At 42.4% G+C, this 20,231-nt stretch overlaps 2 protein-coding genes across 2 annotated transcripts; both read left to right on the top strand.

The window, feature by feature from the left end:
* Positions 1-9,666: 9,666 nt before the first annotated feature.
* LOC311176128 (olfactory receptor 7A5-like) lies at positions 9,667-10,506 on the top strand (the record flags this gene model as incomplete). Its single annotated transcript, XM_084241449.1, has 1 exon — positions 9,667-10,506. One exon carries the CDS (start codon positions 9,667-9,669, stop codon positions 10,504-10,506), a length of 840 nt encoding a protein of 279 aa, XP_084097575.1.
* A 6,634-nt stretch (positions 10,507-17,140) lies between these two features.
* Positions 17,141-19,858, top strand: LOC311176127 (olfactory receptor 7A10-like; the record flags this gene model as incomplete). The annotated part of the gene is made up of 2 exons (XM_084241448.1): positions 17,141-17,238; positions 18,823-19,858. The coding sequence occupies 2 exons, from the start codon at positions 17,141-17,143 to the stop codon at positions 19,856-19,858; spliced, it is 1,134 nt and encodes a 377-aa protein (XP_084097574.1).
* Between the last annotated feature and the right edge of the window lie 373 nt (positions 19,859-20,231).

The following is a 20,231-nucleotide window of genomic DNA, read 5'->3' as shown; positions in this document are numbered from 1 at the left end:
AGAGGTGAAAGACCTATACAAAGAAAATTATAAAACACTGTTAAAAGAAATTGAGGTAGACACAAAGAAATGGAAAGAAATCCCCTGCTCATGGATTGGAAGAATCAACATTATTAAAATGGTCATCCTCCCTAAAGAAATATGCAGATTCAATGCTATTTCAATAAAAATCTCATTGACATTCTTCAAAGAAATAGAACAAATACAGGGCCTCCCACTGGTGGCACAGGCGGTTGAGCGTCGTGCTGTGAAGCTTTCCGCAGCCTCTGCAGCGCCAGTTCTACACTGGCCAGCCAGCGAGGGTCCCACATGGTACAGCAGACCTCTCCTGTCTCGACTACTGCTCCCCTCAGCAGTATATTTCATCAGTCTGCCTGTTCTGTTCCCCGCTCTGTCTCTGGTGAATCCACTTATCCTTCTGTGAATCTGGTCTGTACCCAAGTTCTTGTATAAAAATAAAAAACATATTTAAAAAAACAGAACAAATACTTATAAAATTCATATGGAACCACAAAAAACTATGAATAGCCAAAGCCCCACTGATGAAAACAAAGGAGAAAGGTGGTATCACACTTTCAAACTGCAAGCTATACTACAAAGCCATGATAATTAAAAGTTTGGTATTGGAACAAAAACAGACGCACACACCAATGAACCAAATAGAGAGCCCAGAAATAAAGCCACAATTATATGAACAACCAATCTTTGACAAAGGAGCAAAGGATATGCAATGGAACAGTTTGTTCAATAAATGGTGCTGGGAAAACTGCACTTCCACATACAAAAAAATGTAACTAGACCTCTACCCCTCACTGTGCACAAAAATCAACTCAAAATGGATAAAATAACTGGACATAAGACCCAAAATCATAAAATATATAAAGGAAATACAGGGAAAACACACAAGACATACATCTCATTATACACGCCCTTAACATCCTTTGTTAAGTTTGCTAACTAGCTATTGGCTTGCTTTCTGTGGACTGTGGTCCAAATTTTATTTAAAAAAATGAAAATATTACCTTAAAATTAACTAATGTTTCAAAGTGAATAATGAAGCTATTTTGCATTATAAAATGAAATGTTAAATTACTGAATTATAGGACTCATAAAAAATTATGCATACATACTGCATGGATCCCTTTATACATAATACACAAAACATGATACAAGCTTCAACTGCTTTCTTATATTATTTTTTAAAAAGATGCCCCTGAATCTGTTTTCTTGTGTTTATGAGTGTGGGAAAATAAACCAATATTCAGCTGGGTGTTTTGAAAATTAAATGCATAGACATAGTTTGTATTATTTTAGGATGAGTTCCATTTATGTACAATTTTTAGGCTTTTCAGTGTACATGGATGTTGGATTTAACTGAAACAAAAAACAGTTCATTTAAAGTGGCAGGATATAAACAAACAAAATCAGCTGTTTTCCTATATATAAACAATGAGTTAGAAGAAGGAAAATTAGGGACCTGCTTGGTGGCGCAAGGGTTAGTTAAGACTCAACCTATGCAGCTATCTGCAGCCTCTGCAGCATGAGTTCAATCCCCAGCTGGCCAAGGAGCAACCCACATGATGTGGCAGACCTCTCCTGCCTTGCCCACTGCTCCCCTCAGCAGTGTATTTTGGTCAATCTGCCTGTTCTGCTCCCCACTCTATCTCTGGTGAATCCTCTCACCCCCTCCCCAACCCTTCTGGCCTGTACCCCAGCTCTTGTATGCATAAATAAATAAATCTTTTCTTAAAAAAAAGTAGAAAAAAATTAGGCATAGATCCCATTTACAATCACATCAAAATAAATAAAAGTTAAATATCTAGTTAGTAAACTTAACAAAGGATGTGAAGGGGCTGTATAATGAAAATTATAAGATTCTGTTAAAGTAAACAGGATAAGACACAAAGAAATGGTAACGTATTTCTTGCTCATGGATAGGAAAAATCAGTGTGGTCACAATGAACATCCTACACAAGGCATTATCTAGAGTCAGTGCAATCACATGAAATTATCAATGACATAATTTAAGAAATAAAATGTACATTTCTGATTTTCATAAGGAACCACAAAAGACCCCATGGAGCAAACCAAATCTGACAATAAAAGGAAAAAAGTTATAATTACAACACTGGACTTCAAACTACACTATAAAGCTATAATGATTTTAATAACACCGTATAATTATAATGGTACGGGATGATGACACAGAGACCAATGGATAGAATCAAGACCCCAAAAATCATCAGACATAGGAACAGTTAATCTACAAAATGGGAGCCAAGAACATACACCGGAGCAAGGAGCCTCTTTGGTAAATGGTATTGGGAAGACTGGACACGCATGCAAAAGGATGAAGCTACATGACTTTCTCTCAAAACACACAAAAATGCACTGAAAATGAAAAAAAAAGACTTTGTGGTAAGACCGAAAACCATAACACACATAGAAGAGAACTCTGCAGTATAAGTTTCAGATGTGTTTGTGGGATCCTCCCCAGCAGCAAGGGAAACAAAGGAGAACATAAATAATTGGGCCTATAGCAACCCGAAAGCTCTGTACAGCCCAAGAAAACAGCACTACAGCAACAAGACACCTGCCTCAAGGGAGGGTGTATCTGAACAGTATAATTCTGAAAAATAAAGACATAGGAAGAACCTGGGCTGTTGAGGTCCTTCCTCTCCTGTTCCACAACAACAGAGACAGACGGGTCCAGTTCACTGTGAGGTGCACAGCTGGTTGGGAGACATCTGTATGGAGAGAGAGGCTGTCAGGCCAAGCCCCATATGCCACTGGATTGTCTGATGTAACATCCAGTTATTTCCCAGAACGTGCCTAACTGGCAAGGAGACCTGCTGGGGTGTCAAAACATCCTACTGTGTTGTGTGGCAACAAAGTGGACATTGAGGACAAGAAAGTCAAGGTAAGTCTATAGTCTTCCATAGAAGATTTTCAGTACTCAGGCGAGTTGTCACAGGTCACCACAAGCCCTTCCTCTGGCTCCTAGAAGAGCAATGGGCGACCCTCCCTTGGAGTTTGTTGTGGTGCCTGCTCCTGCCTCCCCAGGGCTGTCACGGGCCCTGCTTTGGCAGTGAAGTCTGGGCACGATTCAGAGGTTGCTCAGTAAACTGCTGCTCGGATGATGTGGTGACCTGTGAGGATGGGACACACAGTGTCAGGAGTGGACTGTTGTGGGCAGCACCTCAGGCTGGAAGCAGTGAAGCGTGTTAGCAGCTCCCTGTGCTCTAAGCAGGACACGTGCTTAGTCTCGGGGGTCAGAGGAGGTGCACGGGCTTCAGGGTGAGTGCGGCAGTTGCCAAAATCTTCACTCTTGTGCCCTGCACATTTAGGTGGTTAGGAACACAGGCGTTTCCTTCTGGAGTTTCAAACATAAGGCTGCTGCAGTCACATCACAGTAAAAACAAAGAAGAAATTCCAATTTGTTTGTGCAAAAGTGCCATGACAAAAAGGAGTGTGGTTGCTGAAGTTTTATATAGAGGACTCGGTTCTCAGATTTACGTGAGAGGAACAGCACTACTGTACATATGATGGGGGGGTCTGTGTCCCCAACACATTTGTGCTGTCAAGTTGGGATCCTCAGCACAGATTTTTATTATTTTTTATTTTATCTATTTTTTACATCATTTTTCCTTTTTTGCACAATGTGTGCATTTTCATCTTGATTATAGTCCCCATGCAATTCCCAGCACATTTTAAAAACATGAACACGGAATTAGAACAGGTGCTGGGTGGTTACAACATGAAGGACGGAGAGTAACAAAACTGGATGCACTTGACATCTATTCTAGTCTCTTGGGATCAGAGAATCATTAACAAACTTTCCTTTTGCCAAATCTAGTGTCCACAGGGAACTCATGAGCTCAGAGCTTGGAGCAGGAGAGTGAGGTGTGACTAATGAGACCGCGTGGAGGGCGGTAAATACCCTGTCTCCCTCTGTCCCTCAGACTGTCCAACCCGGGACCAGAGAGGACATGATTCCTGTCTGTGGAGCCCGACCTCTGCCCAGGGACCAGCCCTTGGCACCCTCCTGAGATCCTGTCTGTGACACAGCCCAGATCCATCTTCAAGCGTCCAGGAGGGACTCCAACGGCTACATGGAGAACCCCCCCCCTCACAGCCCTCACCCAGGTGAGTCTCAGAGCCCAGCAGGCACTTGTGACAGATCCAGGGAAAATGCAAACTGAGAAGTTCTGCCTCAGGTCACAGAGACCAAAACAAGTGCAGGGACAAGAGGTTCCCTTGTTCTCTTGCTTGACTGACTCACCATTTTATAATTAATTTACTTATTTTTTGATCAAAACTGTTCACTACACTCAACACTACAGAGATGGTGCTGAGAGTAAAGAGTAAGGAAGGCAAATCTGTTAGGATGAGACTGAAGGGGGAGTAGGAGGCTTAACGTGGTTCCAGCAAAGTTAGGACAGATCCAAAAGGTTTGGAGTTGAGGCAGCAGGAAATAAAGTATTAAATACGAAGTGGATGACGGGATTGGACGGGGTGATGAGCAGGGCATCCATGTTGGAGAGATCCAAACTAATGGAGGCAGATGACCTCACAGAGCAGCTGAGGAGAGGAACGGAGTGTAGTGTTCCCTCATAGTAGATGCTCACAGAAGTAATCCTTTTTTTTTTAAATGTCTGTTGGGGGAGACTGAAGAGTTTTACTTCACAACCACTCTAGCACTGGCAAATCCCATAGTTTTGCTTGTTAGAATTTTGCTTCTTTCAATTACAAATTGTTCTCATTCTTACAGTTTATTTACTTACAGCATGAGCTTTTATCTGCTTTTCTTTCAAATATTGAATAGAGTGAGAGCTTTTCACAATAAATACTTGGCAGTTAATTCTCCCCTATATGTAGAGATTGTTGTACAAAATGTTTGAAAGTTTTCAATTTGTGTGTGGGCCTCAGTCGATCCTTTGTGTCCAACGATGTGTGTTAAACATGGGCTGTTCTTGCAGTCTGAGTAGTACTAAGCTCTCATACACATTGTGCTCATGTCACATCTGTGTTTCCTCATTACTAAGTTTCTTCACCTGTGTGATGTGATCTGCTGTATTTTCATTGCTATTTAGTTGACATGAAACAGTGTGCAAGTTGGACACAAACATGTTGATTGGATATAGTAATCTACTGCAATATGATGACCACTGCAGCACTAGCTGACACCTCCTTAACACACCAATTAATATTTATTTTGTCACAAGACATTTAAAAAATAATCTCTTCACAACTGGGAAGGTTGCAGGAAAGCACTGCTGACTGTCACATGCAGTAGATTTGCAGAACCTTGTTCATTCAGCAGCTTCCAATGTGTGTCCTGAAACAACTTTTTACAACTGTCCCACCCTGGTCCCTGTCACCAATTTAAGTGTGTTTCAGGACCGCACCCAGAAGTGATAGCAGTATCTGTAGTTCCTCGACTTCCATCACATAGCAGAATGTTCTTAGGTGCCTGTGTGGTGCCTTCTTTCTCTTGACTGGATATCATGTGATATTTTACTATATAGAATGTGTATTGTAACAACACCATATCCTGTGTGTGTATTATTCATTACACGTTTACATAACCCATGTATATTCATTTGGACAGTAAGAGCAATTGTATAACATATAATAAGGCACATATATATTTTATATCTACATATGTACACATTATTTTCTTTATTTCTCCATGATGGACTTACAGGTTATTTCTTTATTTTGCTCACTAAGCAAGGTGGTGCAGATAGCTTTTCAATGTCCTGTGTTCATTTCCTTTGTACATGTATGAACACATCATGGGGTAGTCTAACTTTGCTATTTTGAGCACTTCTGTTCTCTTACCCACTCTGCCTGAAGCGGTGTATGAGCCCATCAACAGCATCCCAGGGTTCTCTGCGCCCCACTCCCAGTGCTGACCTCTGGTCATCTCCATGGGAGCTCTGTCAGCAGCTGTGGGGTGACAGCTCCTGGTTCCGAGTTGCATTTTCCTGGTGAGTGATCCTGAGCACCCCCTCAGGTGCTTGCTGACCATCTAGGTGTCTCCTCTGGAAAACACCTATTTAGGAGCTCTCTGGTATTTGCATAGGCAATGACTTCCTTGTGACATGAAAAAGCAGGAAGCCACAGGCGGTGCTACATAAACTGAAAAGCTTCTGCATACAAGAGAGACAAAGGGACGATGGGCAGCCAATTTGTTCATAAAAACAGCCCCCACCTTCTCATATCCTGGATCACATTCTTCTGTATTCAAAGGACAATCTCGATCTATTCCTCAAGCATATGGAATCCATTGTTGATTCTCTATTTAGAAATGAGAGCTTTGGATCTGCATTTTCCACTGCTTTGCAAAGAGTGTGATTTCCTATTGTCATTTTCAAGTCTTTGCCAATTTACTTTTTAGAGAACCAGTGGATGTGATTAGGTTCTTGTTATAACTATTCTTCCAAAGTCTTAGATTCTGTTCCATTGTGCTTAATACATTCATGTTAATCCCGTTATATTTAACCAGGCTTTATTTTTCCCATTATTCCATTTATTGTATGGATTACAATTACTTGACATAGTTTCTATATGATGAAATCACAAAAGTGAGCAAACTAGCTGCAGTCCCTGCTCAATTGGATGTTACATTATGCTACAGAGGGTTGAGCACAAGGAAACAGCAAATGTGGGATATGATGGTCTCAGGAATAAACAACACGGAAGAAAGGGACAGACTGTTGGGGCACAAGCAGGATTTTATGGAATATTGTCTGGGGAGGACACTGCTTGTTGGACAAGGAGCAAAACAAGGACCAGTTTATCTGTGTCAAAGAGAGATCAAAACCTAAAGCTCAAGGAAAACATAGAATCAATTTCACAAAAACAAAAACCAGAGGAGGGACAATCTCACTCACTCTGCATCATGTCACAGTGTGTGGTCACATAAGGGGGAACAGGTACAAAAACAACATTCAGATCAGAATCCAACTGTCAACCACACTACAAGCGAGTGGAATGACAGCGGGTCTGTCAGCCTGAGGGCCCTGGTGTCCCAGGAACTGTTCTCCACCCGGCCTGGCTGTTCAATTGGGGCCTCACTCACATGGTCTCTCCCTCATCAGCAAGAACTGACCTTTCAAGTACTTCTCTCCTGTATGCAATGATGCCAGATTCTTTTTAATGTGGTCTAATGTAGGACCTGCCTTTACTCTGTGATGAACCTTACCTACCCGCACACACACACAGAAATGACACACACACATACACACGTGACATAACTGATGGAACAGTCAATCAATGTCCAATGTGTTCAGACAATGCACTTGGCCATTTTCCTGCAGGCTTTACTTGTTCTATTCTACTTCACTCATGTAAACTCAGGTCTGACCCCCTAATGGAGGTGAGTCTCAGGATATGAAAATTCCTCTTGCGTGTTCTCCACAACTAGTTTAGCATTTTCCTGTCTGTCTTTCTCAACTTGTCATTATTTTTGTGAGACCATATTCTTCATCTAGCTCATGAAATATGCGTTTATTTTTCTACTATTCCCAACTAAACTAAGTCAGGGTGGGGTGTCAGAGTATAGTGAATACATTAATTTCACACTTAAATATCATGCATAGATTCTTGGAAACTGCAAGTTTAAGTGAAATGATATATTGCAAAGCACCTGTATCATTCGTTCATCAAAATAAACAAACACGAAATAAATTTCCTATGGCAGACTTCAGGTCACAGAAACATCACTAAACTTCTAAATAAAGACCCTGATGCTTCTCATATTAAACACTATTTTTATTCATCATCTTTTCATTTATCTGCCAATCAGCTTTTTCCGGTCAGGGATACAAAGTAACTAAATTAACAGAGTAAGTGAAAATGGGAAACTGACCCCTGACAGCTGACTACAGAACTGAACCACCAAAGGGGGAGCCAGGGAGGGAAGAAGGTGAAGAACAAGGCAGGAAGGAAGCACAAGGGTCTGGGGTGGTGGAATATGGGTGAGTGGGGGTGGGTGCACTATGGTGCCACTATCTGGTGGGGGTTCCCCAATACTACCTCAGTTACAAATGAATACATGAATCACTAAATATGGACACAGGAAAAGGTTCTTTGATCTTAGGTATCTAGTCTTGTGTCTTAAAATGCAGAGGAAATAACTTTCTTTACAACAATTCTGGATAGGTGGCTCTTTGCATAGTAAAACGCTTCCCATTTTCCTTAGTGATTTGATTCCAATTCTCAGCTCTGCTTGAATGCACAGGTCAAAATGTCCCAAGCATGAATCAGAAAGTGTGTGAGTGGAGGAAATAAGGGAAATAAGCCTTATTACAGGTAAGGGAAACACAGATTACACACCTTGCCCAAGTTGAAGCTGTCTTCCATAATCAAACATTCAGAATTCAGAAGAAATATGAGGGAAAGAAATTATAGTCTATGGCAGGATTAAATTAGGGATCATTTATGCATGTAATACATAATGTTCACACTTAGGCACAGCACATGTAACACAATCTACACACTAGAAGATCAGCAAATGTACAATGTCATGTGTAGGAACTTCACACGGCAGCAAGGATGTCTGGGCCTCCTGCTCACTCTCTCATCTCACCCCCAACTTAAAGCATCCACTCTGGTCACATCCCTACTTCGTGGATCTGTAACTGTGCCCAAAACACTTCTATATTGCATCTATTTCTGGCTATTTCCCCAAACCCAAATGTTCTTCTCAAGCGTATATTGTTGCCACGTGATGTCTCCTTCATAGATAAATGCTGCTGCCTTCAGATATTTTTGTTCAAAGTCTGTTCATTGGAAGTGATTATACCAGATTCCTCTTGATTCTAACTCTTCATCCCACTACATTATTTTACCTAACAATAGTAATCACCATATGAAATATTATTTTCCCGAGACCACACACATACTTAGAAGAAAACCTGCTTGGGGCTTGGATTTTTCCTTTTTTAAAAAATTATTTATTCATTATGCATGCATAGAAGAACAAGGAAGCAGGCCAAAGATGCAGTGGGTGAGGCACTCACCAGAGACAGAGTGGGGGGCAGAGAAGGCAGATCTACTGAAATACACTGCTGAGGGGAGCCGCGGGGAGACAGCAGAGGTTTGCTGCGCCATGTGGGTCACTCCCTGGCTGGGGATCATACTCAGGCAGTCCCAGTGGTGACCCTGAGACTTAGCCCCTGTGCCACCAGGGATACCCGAGGACTAGTATTTTTCAAAGTCATTCTCACTGTTTTTTCTCCATGATTCCAACAATATTTGTATAATGCAATTGGTCTAATGTATTTAAAAGAGAGTATTAGGATATTTTCAAAGGAAATTTTGCCTTGGATATATGTTTACATTAGATGTATGAATAGCTAATCATTTTCAGTATCAGAAGAAGGTGAGTCACTTAACAGCCTTGAAAATTTCAGGTAACAGGTACTAGCTCTAAGAAATGAAATTGATTAACTGAATGTATTTAAAATAAAATCACCCCATTTAAACTCATTTCTTGATTGCTCTGCTGTGGTTAAGTTTACATCACTTCTGTCTCCATCCCCCAGGCTCACCAGCGACCTGGCGCCAGGAAACCAAACCCACCCCACAGCATTCACCCTCCTGGGGCTCTCAGAAGAGGCCTCGCTGCAGCCCCTCCTCTTCTGGGCATTCTTGTCCATGTACTTGGTCACGGTCACTGGGAATCTCCTCATCATCCTGGCCATCGTCACGGACCCCCACCTGCACACCCCCATGTACTTCTTCCTCGCCAACCTGTCCTTTGCCGACATCGGCTTCACCTCCACCACCATCCCCAAGATGCTGCTGAACATCCAGACACAGAACAAAGCCATCACCTACGTGGGCTGCCTCAGCCAGGTGTTTCTCTTCTTCCTCTTTGCAGGACTGGACAACTTCCTCTTGACAGCCATGGCCTATGACCGGTTTGTGGCCATCTGCCATCCACTGCACTACACGGTCATCATGAACCCCAAGTTCTGTGGCCTCCTGCTTCTTGCATGCTGGGTGTTAAGTCTTCTGGATTCTCTGTTACAGAGCTTACTGGTTTTGCGACTGTCCTTTTGCTCACAGCTGCAAATCCCTCACTTTTTCTGTGAACTGGACCAGGTGATCCAGCTTGCCTGTTCTGACACCTTCCTCAATCAGCTGGTGATATATTTAGCAACGGGGATTCTGGGGGCCATTCCTCTCAGTGGCATCCTTTTCTCTTACTCTAAAATTGTGTCCTCTGTTTTGAAAATCTCCTCAGCGAGCAGCAGGTACAAAGCCTTCTCCACCTGCAGGTCTCACCTCTGCGTGGTCTCCATGTTCTACGGGACGGCGCCGGGTGTATACTTCAGCTCTGCTGCTAACCACGACTCCAGGGACAGTGCAATTGCCTCGGTGATGTACACGGTGGTCACCCCCATGCTGAACCCCTTCATCTACAGTCTCAGAAACAGGGACATAAAGCAGGCCCTGGGGAGGCTCTTCAGCTGCAGAGCAACCCCAACGTGACGGGGGCTGTTTACTCAGATTGTCTGGTCGGGAGCAGCAGGGCTCACAGTACTTCCTGGTTATTTGTACTTATTTCACTCTTTAGGTTGGAAAATTCTCAGGTATGATTTTTTTGAAAAGTGTCCCTCCTTCTCTCTTCACTTTCTGGATTATCCACTGTCGTTATGTGTCCACTTCTCACCGAGGTTGGATTTTTGTTAGCATTTCCTCATTTTTCCTGTGTCTGTGTCTCATTTTCTTTACCGAGCTTTCCTTATTGAGTGATTTATAGATTTGGATCCTCATTTCTGAATTATTTTGTTTGCCAGTTTAATTCTATTTAAAGCACTTTCTATATTGGTTTTGTGAATATGCAGAGACTCATTTGTGTCCTCTTAATACGGTCCATCTCTTTGGTGAGGTGCTCCCTTGTTCCTCTATCTTCTTTCTACTGCCTTGCAGCTGCCTGTCTGAGTCACCTCCCATAATGCATTGTTCTATTAATATTGTTTCATAGACTTCACCGAACTCCTGTGCTTCTCTCTCCCGTCTTTATGAACCAGAACTTCTGTTCTGCTAATTTTTCCCTTCTTGTGCACAGCTGTTCCTTGGTTTCTAAGTATTGATGTCACCTCATTTCCAGGTGTACAGCTGGGGTGCTGTGGGTTAGGTTGATTGTTTCTCTTCTAGATTTCCTTAGCTTGAGGCGGAGGCAGTTGTTGGTCTGGAATTAAATATTATCTCAGTTTTTTGAGAAGTGAACTCTGTCACCTCCGCCTCCTCCCCTCTCTCTCCACAGAGGCGCCAATTGGTCTTCAGTTGTCCTCACCTCCCTCCCAACCTCCCTCTCGTTGCTCCTGCCATGGATTGAGTCTCCTGGTGACTGGAGCTGGGTCTAGTCCACAGGGTTCCATCTTGGACTCAGCTGGCCTGGATATGAAGGGGGGGCCTTCGTGGGCTGTGTGCCCATTGCACCGCTGTGGCTGCAGGCAGCGACCACAGGCAATGACCACCACAGGCACCAGTACTGCTGTCCACTGAGGGACTCGGGTTGCAAATGCTGTAAGTCTGCTTGACATATTGCAAACAAGTGCTGTGTTCTCTGTCCCACCCGTCCTTTCTCTGTTCTGGGATCCATTATGAAGCCATCTGGACTCTCCTGAAAACTCTGATCTCCTCACTCTGGTAGAGGCTGGAGATTTCCTGTTCTGTGCTGGTCACTAAGCTCACAGGGTCCCTGCTGGGAGAGGAAACACTTATGTAATGTTGGTGGAAGGGAAACTTGTGCATCTGTTATGCAAGCAGTATGGAAATCCCTCAAAATTTAAGAATATAAGTTCCCTGTGATCCAATTGTCTCATTGTGAGTATTCAGTTGGAAAATACACCCATAAACACTAATTCCAAGTGGTGTGTGTCACCTGTGTTCACTGCAATGGTATTTACAATAGCAAAGAGGTAGAATCAATCCAACTGATCGACAACTGGACAAAAAGAAATGGTACATATAGATAATGGAATACTATTTGTATATTAAAAGATGAAAATATACCATTTGCAACAACACAAGGGAAACAACAGAATTATCTTTACTGAAATAAGCCAAGCAGACAGAGTCAAATACCATATGATTTCACTCACATGTGATAAAGAAAACAAATTAACAGATCATGTCCATAAAACAAAATATACTTTTGGACTATATAAGAAAAATTAGTGGCTAATAGAAAGATTGGGGAAGGGAGGCGGTAAAATCAGAAACAGAGGACAATGGTATCATAAAAGACAAATTTGAACTTTTAGCAGTGAACTAAATGTTGCATATACTCAATGGATTAATAATCATGTATAGCAGAAATACATATAAGGTTATAATGCAACATTACTTCAATTTAACAATTAAAAACTGAACTCAAAAGACATGGAAAGAATTTAATGGGAGTGTCTCCTTTAATTAATAGCTTTGTATTACAATTAATTTACATTTCAAAGTGAATAATGAGGCTATGATGCACTTTAACATATAAGGAAAAATTACTGATTTATAGTAGCAATAAGAGATTTAGCATACACGCAGCATGGGTCCCGTTATACAGAATACACAGGAGATTAGCGAGATTCAACTGCTTTCTTAAATTATGTTTTAAAAAGATGGTCCCAAAGTCTGTTTTCTTGCATGTAGCATTGTGGGAATAACAAACCAATATTCAGATGGATGTTTTCAGAAATAAATGCCTGTAAATAGTGTTCATTATATTAGGATGAGTTCCACTGATGTCCAGTTTTTAGGTTTTTCAGGATACATGGATGTCGGCTCTCACTGAAACAATCACCCCGTTCAGTTAATGTGGTAGGACATAAACACAAACATATCAGCTGCCTTCCTATATACACAATAGTTAGAGGATGAAAAAGTTAGAAATGATCCAATTTACAATCACACCAAAAAATTGAAAGTTAAATACCTAGTTAGCAAACTTAACAAAGGATGTGAAGGGCCTGAATTAAGAAAAATATAAGATTCTGTCAAAGAAATAAAAATGACACAAAGAAATGGACTGGAAGAATCAATGTGGCCACAATAAACATCTTCCACAAAGCAGTCTACAGAGTCAACACATTCACCTGAAATTTTCAATGGCACATTTTAAGAAATAAAACATACATTATTGAACTTTATATATAACCACAAAAGACACTGGATAGCAAAGCAACTCTGACAAAAAAAAGATCAAATGTCTCTATTACAATAGCAGATTTCAAACTATACTATAAAGTTATGATAATTAAAACAATACTGGATAAATAAAATGGTCAGAAACTATAACAGACACAGAGACCAATGGGATAGAATCAAACCCCAGAAATAAACCAGACTTACAGGAACGGTTAATCTACAAATTGGAGCCAAGAACATACACCAGAGCAAGGAGCCTCTTCAGTAAATGCTATTGGGAAAACTGGACACACATGCAGAAGAGTGAAACTAGATGACTCTCTCAAAACACAGAAAAAATAATTCAAAATGAATAAATTTTTGATGTAAGACCCAAAACTGTAACACATATGAGAAAACTTGGGGAAACTCTCTGCAATAAAAAAAATCAAATGTGTTTGTGGATTCATCTCCAGCAGCAAGGGAAACAAAGGAGAATATAAATACTTGGGACTATATCAGCCAAAATGCTCCGTACAGTAAAAGAAAACAGCACTGCAGCACTAAGACTGCCTTAGGGAAGGTAATATCTGTACATCATCATTCTGACCCTTAAGGAAATAAATAGTAACTGGGCTGTTGAGTTTCTTCCTCTCCTGATCCACACCCACAGAGACGTGTCAAGTCCAACGTGAGGTGCCCAGCTGGTTAGGGGACATCTGGTGGATGGAGAGAGGCTGTTAGTCCCAGCCCAAAAGCCATTAGGTGGCCTGATGTAACACTGAGTTATTTCCCAGAATGTGTCTAACTTGCATAGACCTGGTACCTGGTACGGGTGTGAGAACATCCCGGTTGAGTTGTGTGGCCACACAGTGGACATTAAAGACAGGAAGGTTAAGGAAAGTTGATCGTCTCCTGAAGAACTTTCAGTACTGAGACAAGTCCATCACAGGTCACTACAAGCCCTTCTCTGGCTGCTGGAAACCAACTGGAGACCCTCACTTGGACATCCTTGTCATGCCTGCTCTGCCTCCTCATGGGCCCTGCATTGGCTTTCATGGACCCTGCATTGGCTGTGAAATACTGGCACGATTTAGAGGTTGCTCAGACAACTGAAAACTGCAGCTGGGGATGAGGACGGTGACCTGAGAGGACGGTGATACCCGTGACAGGGGAGGACTTCTGTTGGAGCTGCCCCCGAGCTGGCAGCGGTGAGAGGTGTTAGCACTTCCCGGTGCTGCTAAGCTTGACATGTGTTCTTGGGGGGCTGAGGAGGTGCACGGGCTTCATAGTGAGGGTGGCAGTTACAAAATGTTTACTCTTTGGCCCTGCACATTTAGCTGGTTAGGAACACAGGCGTTTCCTTCTGGAGATTCAAACATAAGCTGCTGCAGTCACATCACAATGAAATTAAAAAAAAAAAGAGGTTCCTATTTACTTTTGCAAGAGTGGCATGAACACAAGGAATACGGTGGCTAAGGTTTTAACAGAGGACTCGGTTATCTGGTGTGAGAGGGGAATAGCATTATTGGTCATATAGGGGTTGCCTGTACCCCCAATACATTTGTGACTTGATGATCCAGGACAACAAGTCAAGATGGTGCCACAGGGACACATTTAGAAAACCGAACACAGAGTGAGAATAGAGTTCTGGGTGGCGACATCTGTGGAAGGTGCAGGAGTTCCTGATAAAGTAGTAACGACAACGGGATGCACTTGACATCTAATCTAGTCTCTCAGGAACGGAAAATCATTAAAAAACTTTCCCTTGTCCAGTGCAGTGTCCACAGGGAAATCATGAGCTCAGAGCTGGAGCAGGAGAGTGAGCTGTGGCTAATGAGACCACGTGGAGGGCGGTAAATACCCTGTCTCCCTCGGTCCCTCAGACTGTCCAACCCGGGACCAGAGAGGACATGATTTCTGTCTGTGGAGCCCGACCTCTGCCCAGGGACCAGCCCTTGGTGCCCTCCTGAGATCCTGTCTGTGACACAGCCCAGATCCATCCTCAAGTGTCCAGGTGGGTCTCAGACTCTACATGGAGAAGCCCCCCTCACAGCCCCCACCCAGGTGAGTCTCAGAGCCCAGCAGGCACTTGTGACAGATCCAGGGAAAATGTAAACTGAGAGGTTCTGCCTCAGGTCACAGAGATCAAACAAGACCCAGGCACAAGAGGTTCCCTTGTTCTCTTGCTTGACTGACTCATCAATTATAATTAATTTACTTAATTTGTGACTAACAACTGCCCACTGCTCTCAACAATACAGAGATGGTGCTGACAGTGAAGAGACAGGAAGGAAAATCTGTTAGGATGAGACTGAAGGGGGATTGGGGGGGCGTAAATGGTTCTAGCAACGTTAGGACCAGCCAAGATGGTCTGGGGTTAAGTCAGCAGGAAAATAATGTATTAAATGTGATGGGGTCGGCACAAAAGTAAGAGGCTCAGTTTTAGGATGGGATGTGTGAGCAGGTGATCTGTATTAGAAAGATCCAGACCAATGGAGGCAGATGACCCCACAGAGCAGCTGAGGAGAGGAACAGTGTAGTGCATCCACTCTATTAGGTGCTCACACACGTAACAATTTTTCTTCAATGTCTGTTGTGGGATACTAACGAGTTTTACTCTGCAACCACTCTATTCCCGGCAAATCTGCATAGTTTTCCTTGTTAGAATTTTGCTTTTTCAATGACAAATTGTGCTCATTCCTACAATTTATTTATATAGGGCCTGCATTTTTATTCTGGTTTATGATTCAAATATTGTAACAGAACTGGAGTTTTTCAAAACAAGTGTTTTGCACTTAATTCTCCCACATATACACAGGCTTGTGGGAAAAATGCTTAAAAACTTTCCATTTTGTGTGGCCTCTGTCAATCTACCGTGTCCCACCATGTATTGAAACATCGACTGTTTCTTGCATTCTTAGAGGTAACAATATATTACACACATTGTGTTCCTGTCACATCTGCTTTCCCTCATTACTATGTCTCCTCACTTTTGTGATTCCATTTGTTGTATTTTCATTGAGATTTAATTGAATTGAAAGAGTGTGAAAGTTGGAGAAAAACATGTTGATTTCATATATTTATATATTGCAATATGATTACCAGTGGAGCACTAGCTGACACCTCCATCAATACACACAATTAGCATTTGTTTTTGTCACAAAATTATTAAGAAATAATCTCCTGATAACTTCGAATGTTGTAAGAAAATACTGTTGACTCTGTCACAATGCAGTAGATTCCAGAACCTTATTCACCCACCAGTTTCAGCCGCTTCCAAATTCCCCACCCTGGTCCATGGAAGCTATTTAAGTCTGTTTTAGGACCACACTCAGAAGTGATGTCCATCTCGGAAAACACATATTTAGGAGAAACATGACCAAACTTCTCAATAAATTAAGACCCTGACACTTGTACTATTAAACGCTATTGTATTCATTCACCTATACATTTATCTGCCAATCAGCTTATTCCAGTCAGAGTTGATGGTAACTGGGGCCCTCCAAGAAGCAGACAGTGCAAAGGAACTGACCCTCACAGGATGCTGTTCAGATGCAGGGCAGTGGGCCACACTTGCTGCGGTTGGGAGTGCAGCTTGGTCCAGCCCTTACAGCGAGCAGTGAGGACGTGTCTCTAACTGTAAAAACGGGTCTCCCACCATGACCCAGTAATTGCACTCTCAGGCATTCATCCGAAAAAATAAAAAAAACAAAAATTGAAAGAGAACTTGCTCTCCCATATTTATTGTAGCACTGTACATTATAGCTGAAACATCCTAACATATGAACAGATCAAGAAGATGCAGTATATAGACACCATGGATGCTACTCAGCAATCAAAAAAGATAAGTTATGCCACTTGTGGCAACATGGATGGAGCTTGAAATCATAATGCTAGGGGAAATAAGTCATGAGAAAGATAAATGTCAGAGGGTGTGACTGATATGTGGAATATAAAGTAACTAACAGATTAAGACAAGCTGGGAATCTAAGCCTTGATGGCTGACTACAGAGCTGAGACACCAAGGGTGGAAGCCGGGGCAAGTGGAAGAACAGGAGGAAAGAAAGCAAAATGGTTTGAGGTGGTGGAATATGAGTGAGTGGGTGTGGGCGCACTATGGTGTCAATAACTGGTTGGGGGTACCCCGATATTTCCTCCGTTACAAATAAATACAAATAAATAAAGGTACAGGCCAAAGTTCTTAGTTTTTAGGCGACCAGTGTCTTAAAATGCAGAGGAAAATAACTTTCTTTAATACATTTCTGGAGAGCTGATTCTTTGCAAAGTAAACCACTTTCTATTTTTGTTGTCCTTAGTGATGTGATTTCCAATTCTCACCTCAGCCTCAATAGACAGGACAAAATGCCCTAATCATGGATCAGAAAGGGTGTTTTGTGTGTGTGTGTGTGTGTGTGTGTGTGTGTGTGAAAATAAGGGAAATAACCCCTGATGACAGGTAAAGTGAAGCACATTAGACATTTGTCCCAAGTTGAAGCTGTCTTCTATAATCAAATACTCAGAATTGAGATGAAATATAAGGAAAGGGAAAGACACTATAGTTTATGGAGGGATTAAATTACGGAAAATTTACAGGTGTAATACATAACACTCACACTTAGGTACAGCGCATGTAACACAATCTACACTGTAGAAACTCAGCAAATACAGCATGTCTCATGCAGGAACTTCCAAGGCATCAGGATGTCGGGGCCTCCTGCCAACCTCTCTCATCCCACCGCTACCAGGAGGGCCCCCTCCTGTCAACCCCAACTTCTGCTTCTGTAACACTGCCAGGAACTGCCTGTACTAACATCTTTTTCTGGTATTTCCCCCAAAGCCAAATGTTCTTTTCATGCATATATTGTTGCCACGTGATATGGCCTTCATATAAAAAAATCTCATCGATTTCAGATTTTTTTGGTTAAAATCTCCTCACTGGAAGTGATGATATAAGTTTCCTCCAGAGTCTACCTCTACACCCAACTCCACTATTTTACTTAACAATAATAATCACCATATGAAATATTATTTAATGAGACCACACAGATACTTAAGAGAAAACTTTTTTGGGGGCTAGGATATTTTGTTTTTTTTTTAAGATTTATTTTTTTTAATATTTATGCATAGAAGACCTTGGGTGTAGGCCTGAAAGATGCAGGTGGTGAGAACACTCACCAGAGACAAGACTGGGGAGCAAGACAGGCGGATCTACTGAAATACACTGCTGAGGGGAGCAGCAGGGACAGATGAGCGTCCGGCTATGCCATGTGGGTCACCACCCCAGCTGGAGAGCACTCAGGCTGATTGGATGACAGCCTAAGACTTAAATCCTAGGCTATAAGGGAGGTCCTGGGGCTAGGATTTTTCTGCTTTTTCTCCATGATTCCAACAATATATGGATAATATCATGGTAAAACATATTTAAATGAAAATCACAGAAAAATTTTCCAAAAAAATATTGAATTGGAAAATATTTCCATTGGATGTAAGAATAGCTAATTATTTTCAGCATCAGTAGAAGGTGGGCCATTTAACCGCCTTGAAAATTCAGGTACCAGGCACAGCTCTATAAATGTAATTTATTAACTGAATGTTTTAAAATGAAATCACAAAATTTAAACTCATTGCTTATTGCTCTGCTGTGGTTAAGTTTACATCATTTCTGTCTCCATCCCCCAGGCTCACCAGCAACCTGGAGCCGGGAAACCAAACCCACGCCACAGCGTTCACCCTCCTGGGGCTCTCAGAAGAGGCCTCGCTGCAGCCCCTCCTCTTCTGGGCATTCTTGTCCATGTACTTGGTCACGGTCACTGGGAATCTCCTCATCATCCTAGCCATTGTCATGGACCCCCACCTGCACACCCCCATGTACTTCTTCCTCTCCAACCTGTCCTTTGCCGACATCTGCTTCACCTCCACCACTGTCCCCAAGATGCTGCTGAACATCCAGACACAGAACAAAGCCATAACCTACGCGGGCTGTCTCAGCCAGGTGTTTTTCTTCACATTTTATGCAGGAGTGGACAACTTCCTCCTGACAGCCATGGCCTACGACCGGTTTGTGAACATCTGCCATCCCCTGCACTACACATTCATCATGAAACCCCAGTTTTGTGGCCTCCTGCTTCTTGCATCCTGGGTGTTAAGTTTTCTGCATGCTCTGTTACACAGCTTAATGGTCTTGCGACTGTCCTTTTGCTCACAGCTGCAAATCCCTCACTTCTTCTGTGACCTGGACCAGGTGATCCAGCTCGCCTGTTCTGACACCTTCCTCAATGAGCTGCTGATATATTTAGCAGCGGGGGTTGTGGGGATCATTCCTCTCAGTGGCATCCTTTTCTCCTACTCTAAGATTGTGTCCTCTGTTGTGAAAATCTCCTCAGCGAGCGGCAGGTACAAAGCCTTCTCCACCTGCGGGTCTCACCTCTCCCTGGTCTCCCTGTTCTATGGCACAGCACTCGGCGTGTACTTCAGCTCCACTGCTACCCACAACTCCGGGAACAGTGCAGTCGCCTCAGTGATGTACACGGTGGTCACCCCTATGCTGAACCCCTTTATCTATAGTCTCAGAAACTGGGACATAAAGCAGGCTCTGGGGAGACTCTTCAGCTGCAGATCAACCCCAACGTGTCGGGGGCCGCTTCCTCAGATTGTCTGGTCGGGAGCAGCAGGCCTCACAGTCCGTGGACTGAGTCATGATCCTGTCCTCAGGTAGACATAACCTGTCGTTTGGCTTATGTGCACTTTGATAACAGTTTTTTATACATTATAAATATGTTTTCCGTGTTTCCTTATTTTTTATTGTTCTGTGTACTGGGTTCAGTGTTACCAAAAACATCGTGAGAGCAAATTTTTCTTTAGTAAAATGTTTAAAAGAGGAAATTGGGTACCTACAAAATAATAGAAAGAAATGGAAGAAAAATGTACAACTGTATCATGTAAAAACATGCAACTTGACGATTATCTGCAGAAAACTCTTGTCATATCAAACTTCCCATGAGCGTCCATGACTAATACTCAACTGTCCCTATTTCCGTAACTTCCTTCCTTCCTTTCAGTGCTTTGTCATTGATCCCTAATATTCCTGG

The sequence above is a fragment of the Talpa europaea genome (assembly GCF_964194135.1).
Source record: "Talpa europaea genome assembly, chromosome: 8".
NCBI lineage: Eukaryota > Metazoa > Chordata > Mammalia > Eulipotyphla > Talpidae > Talpa > Talpa europaea.
The sequence above is the reverse complement of the archived record's forward strand: the minus strand, read 5'-3'. Positions and strand labels throughout refer to the sequence as shown.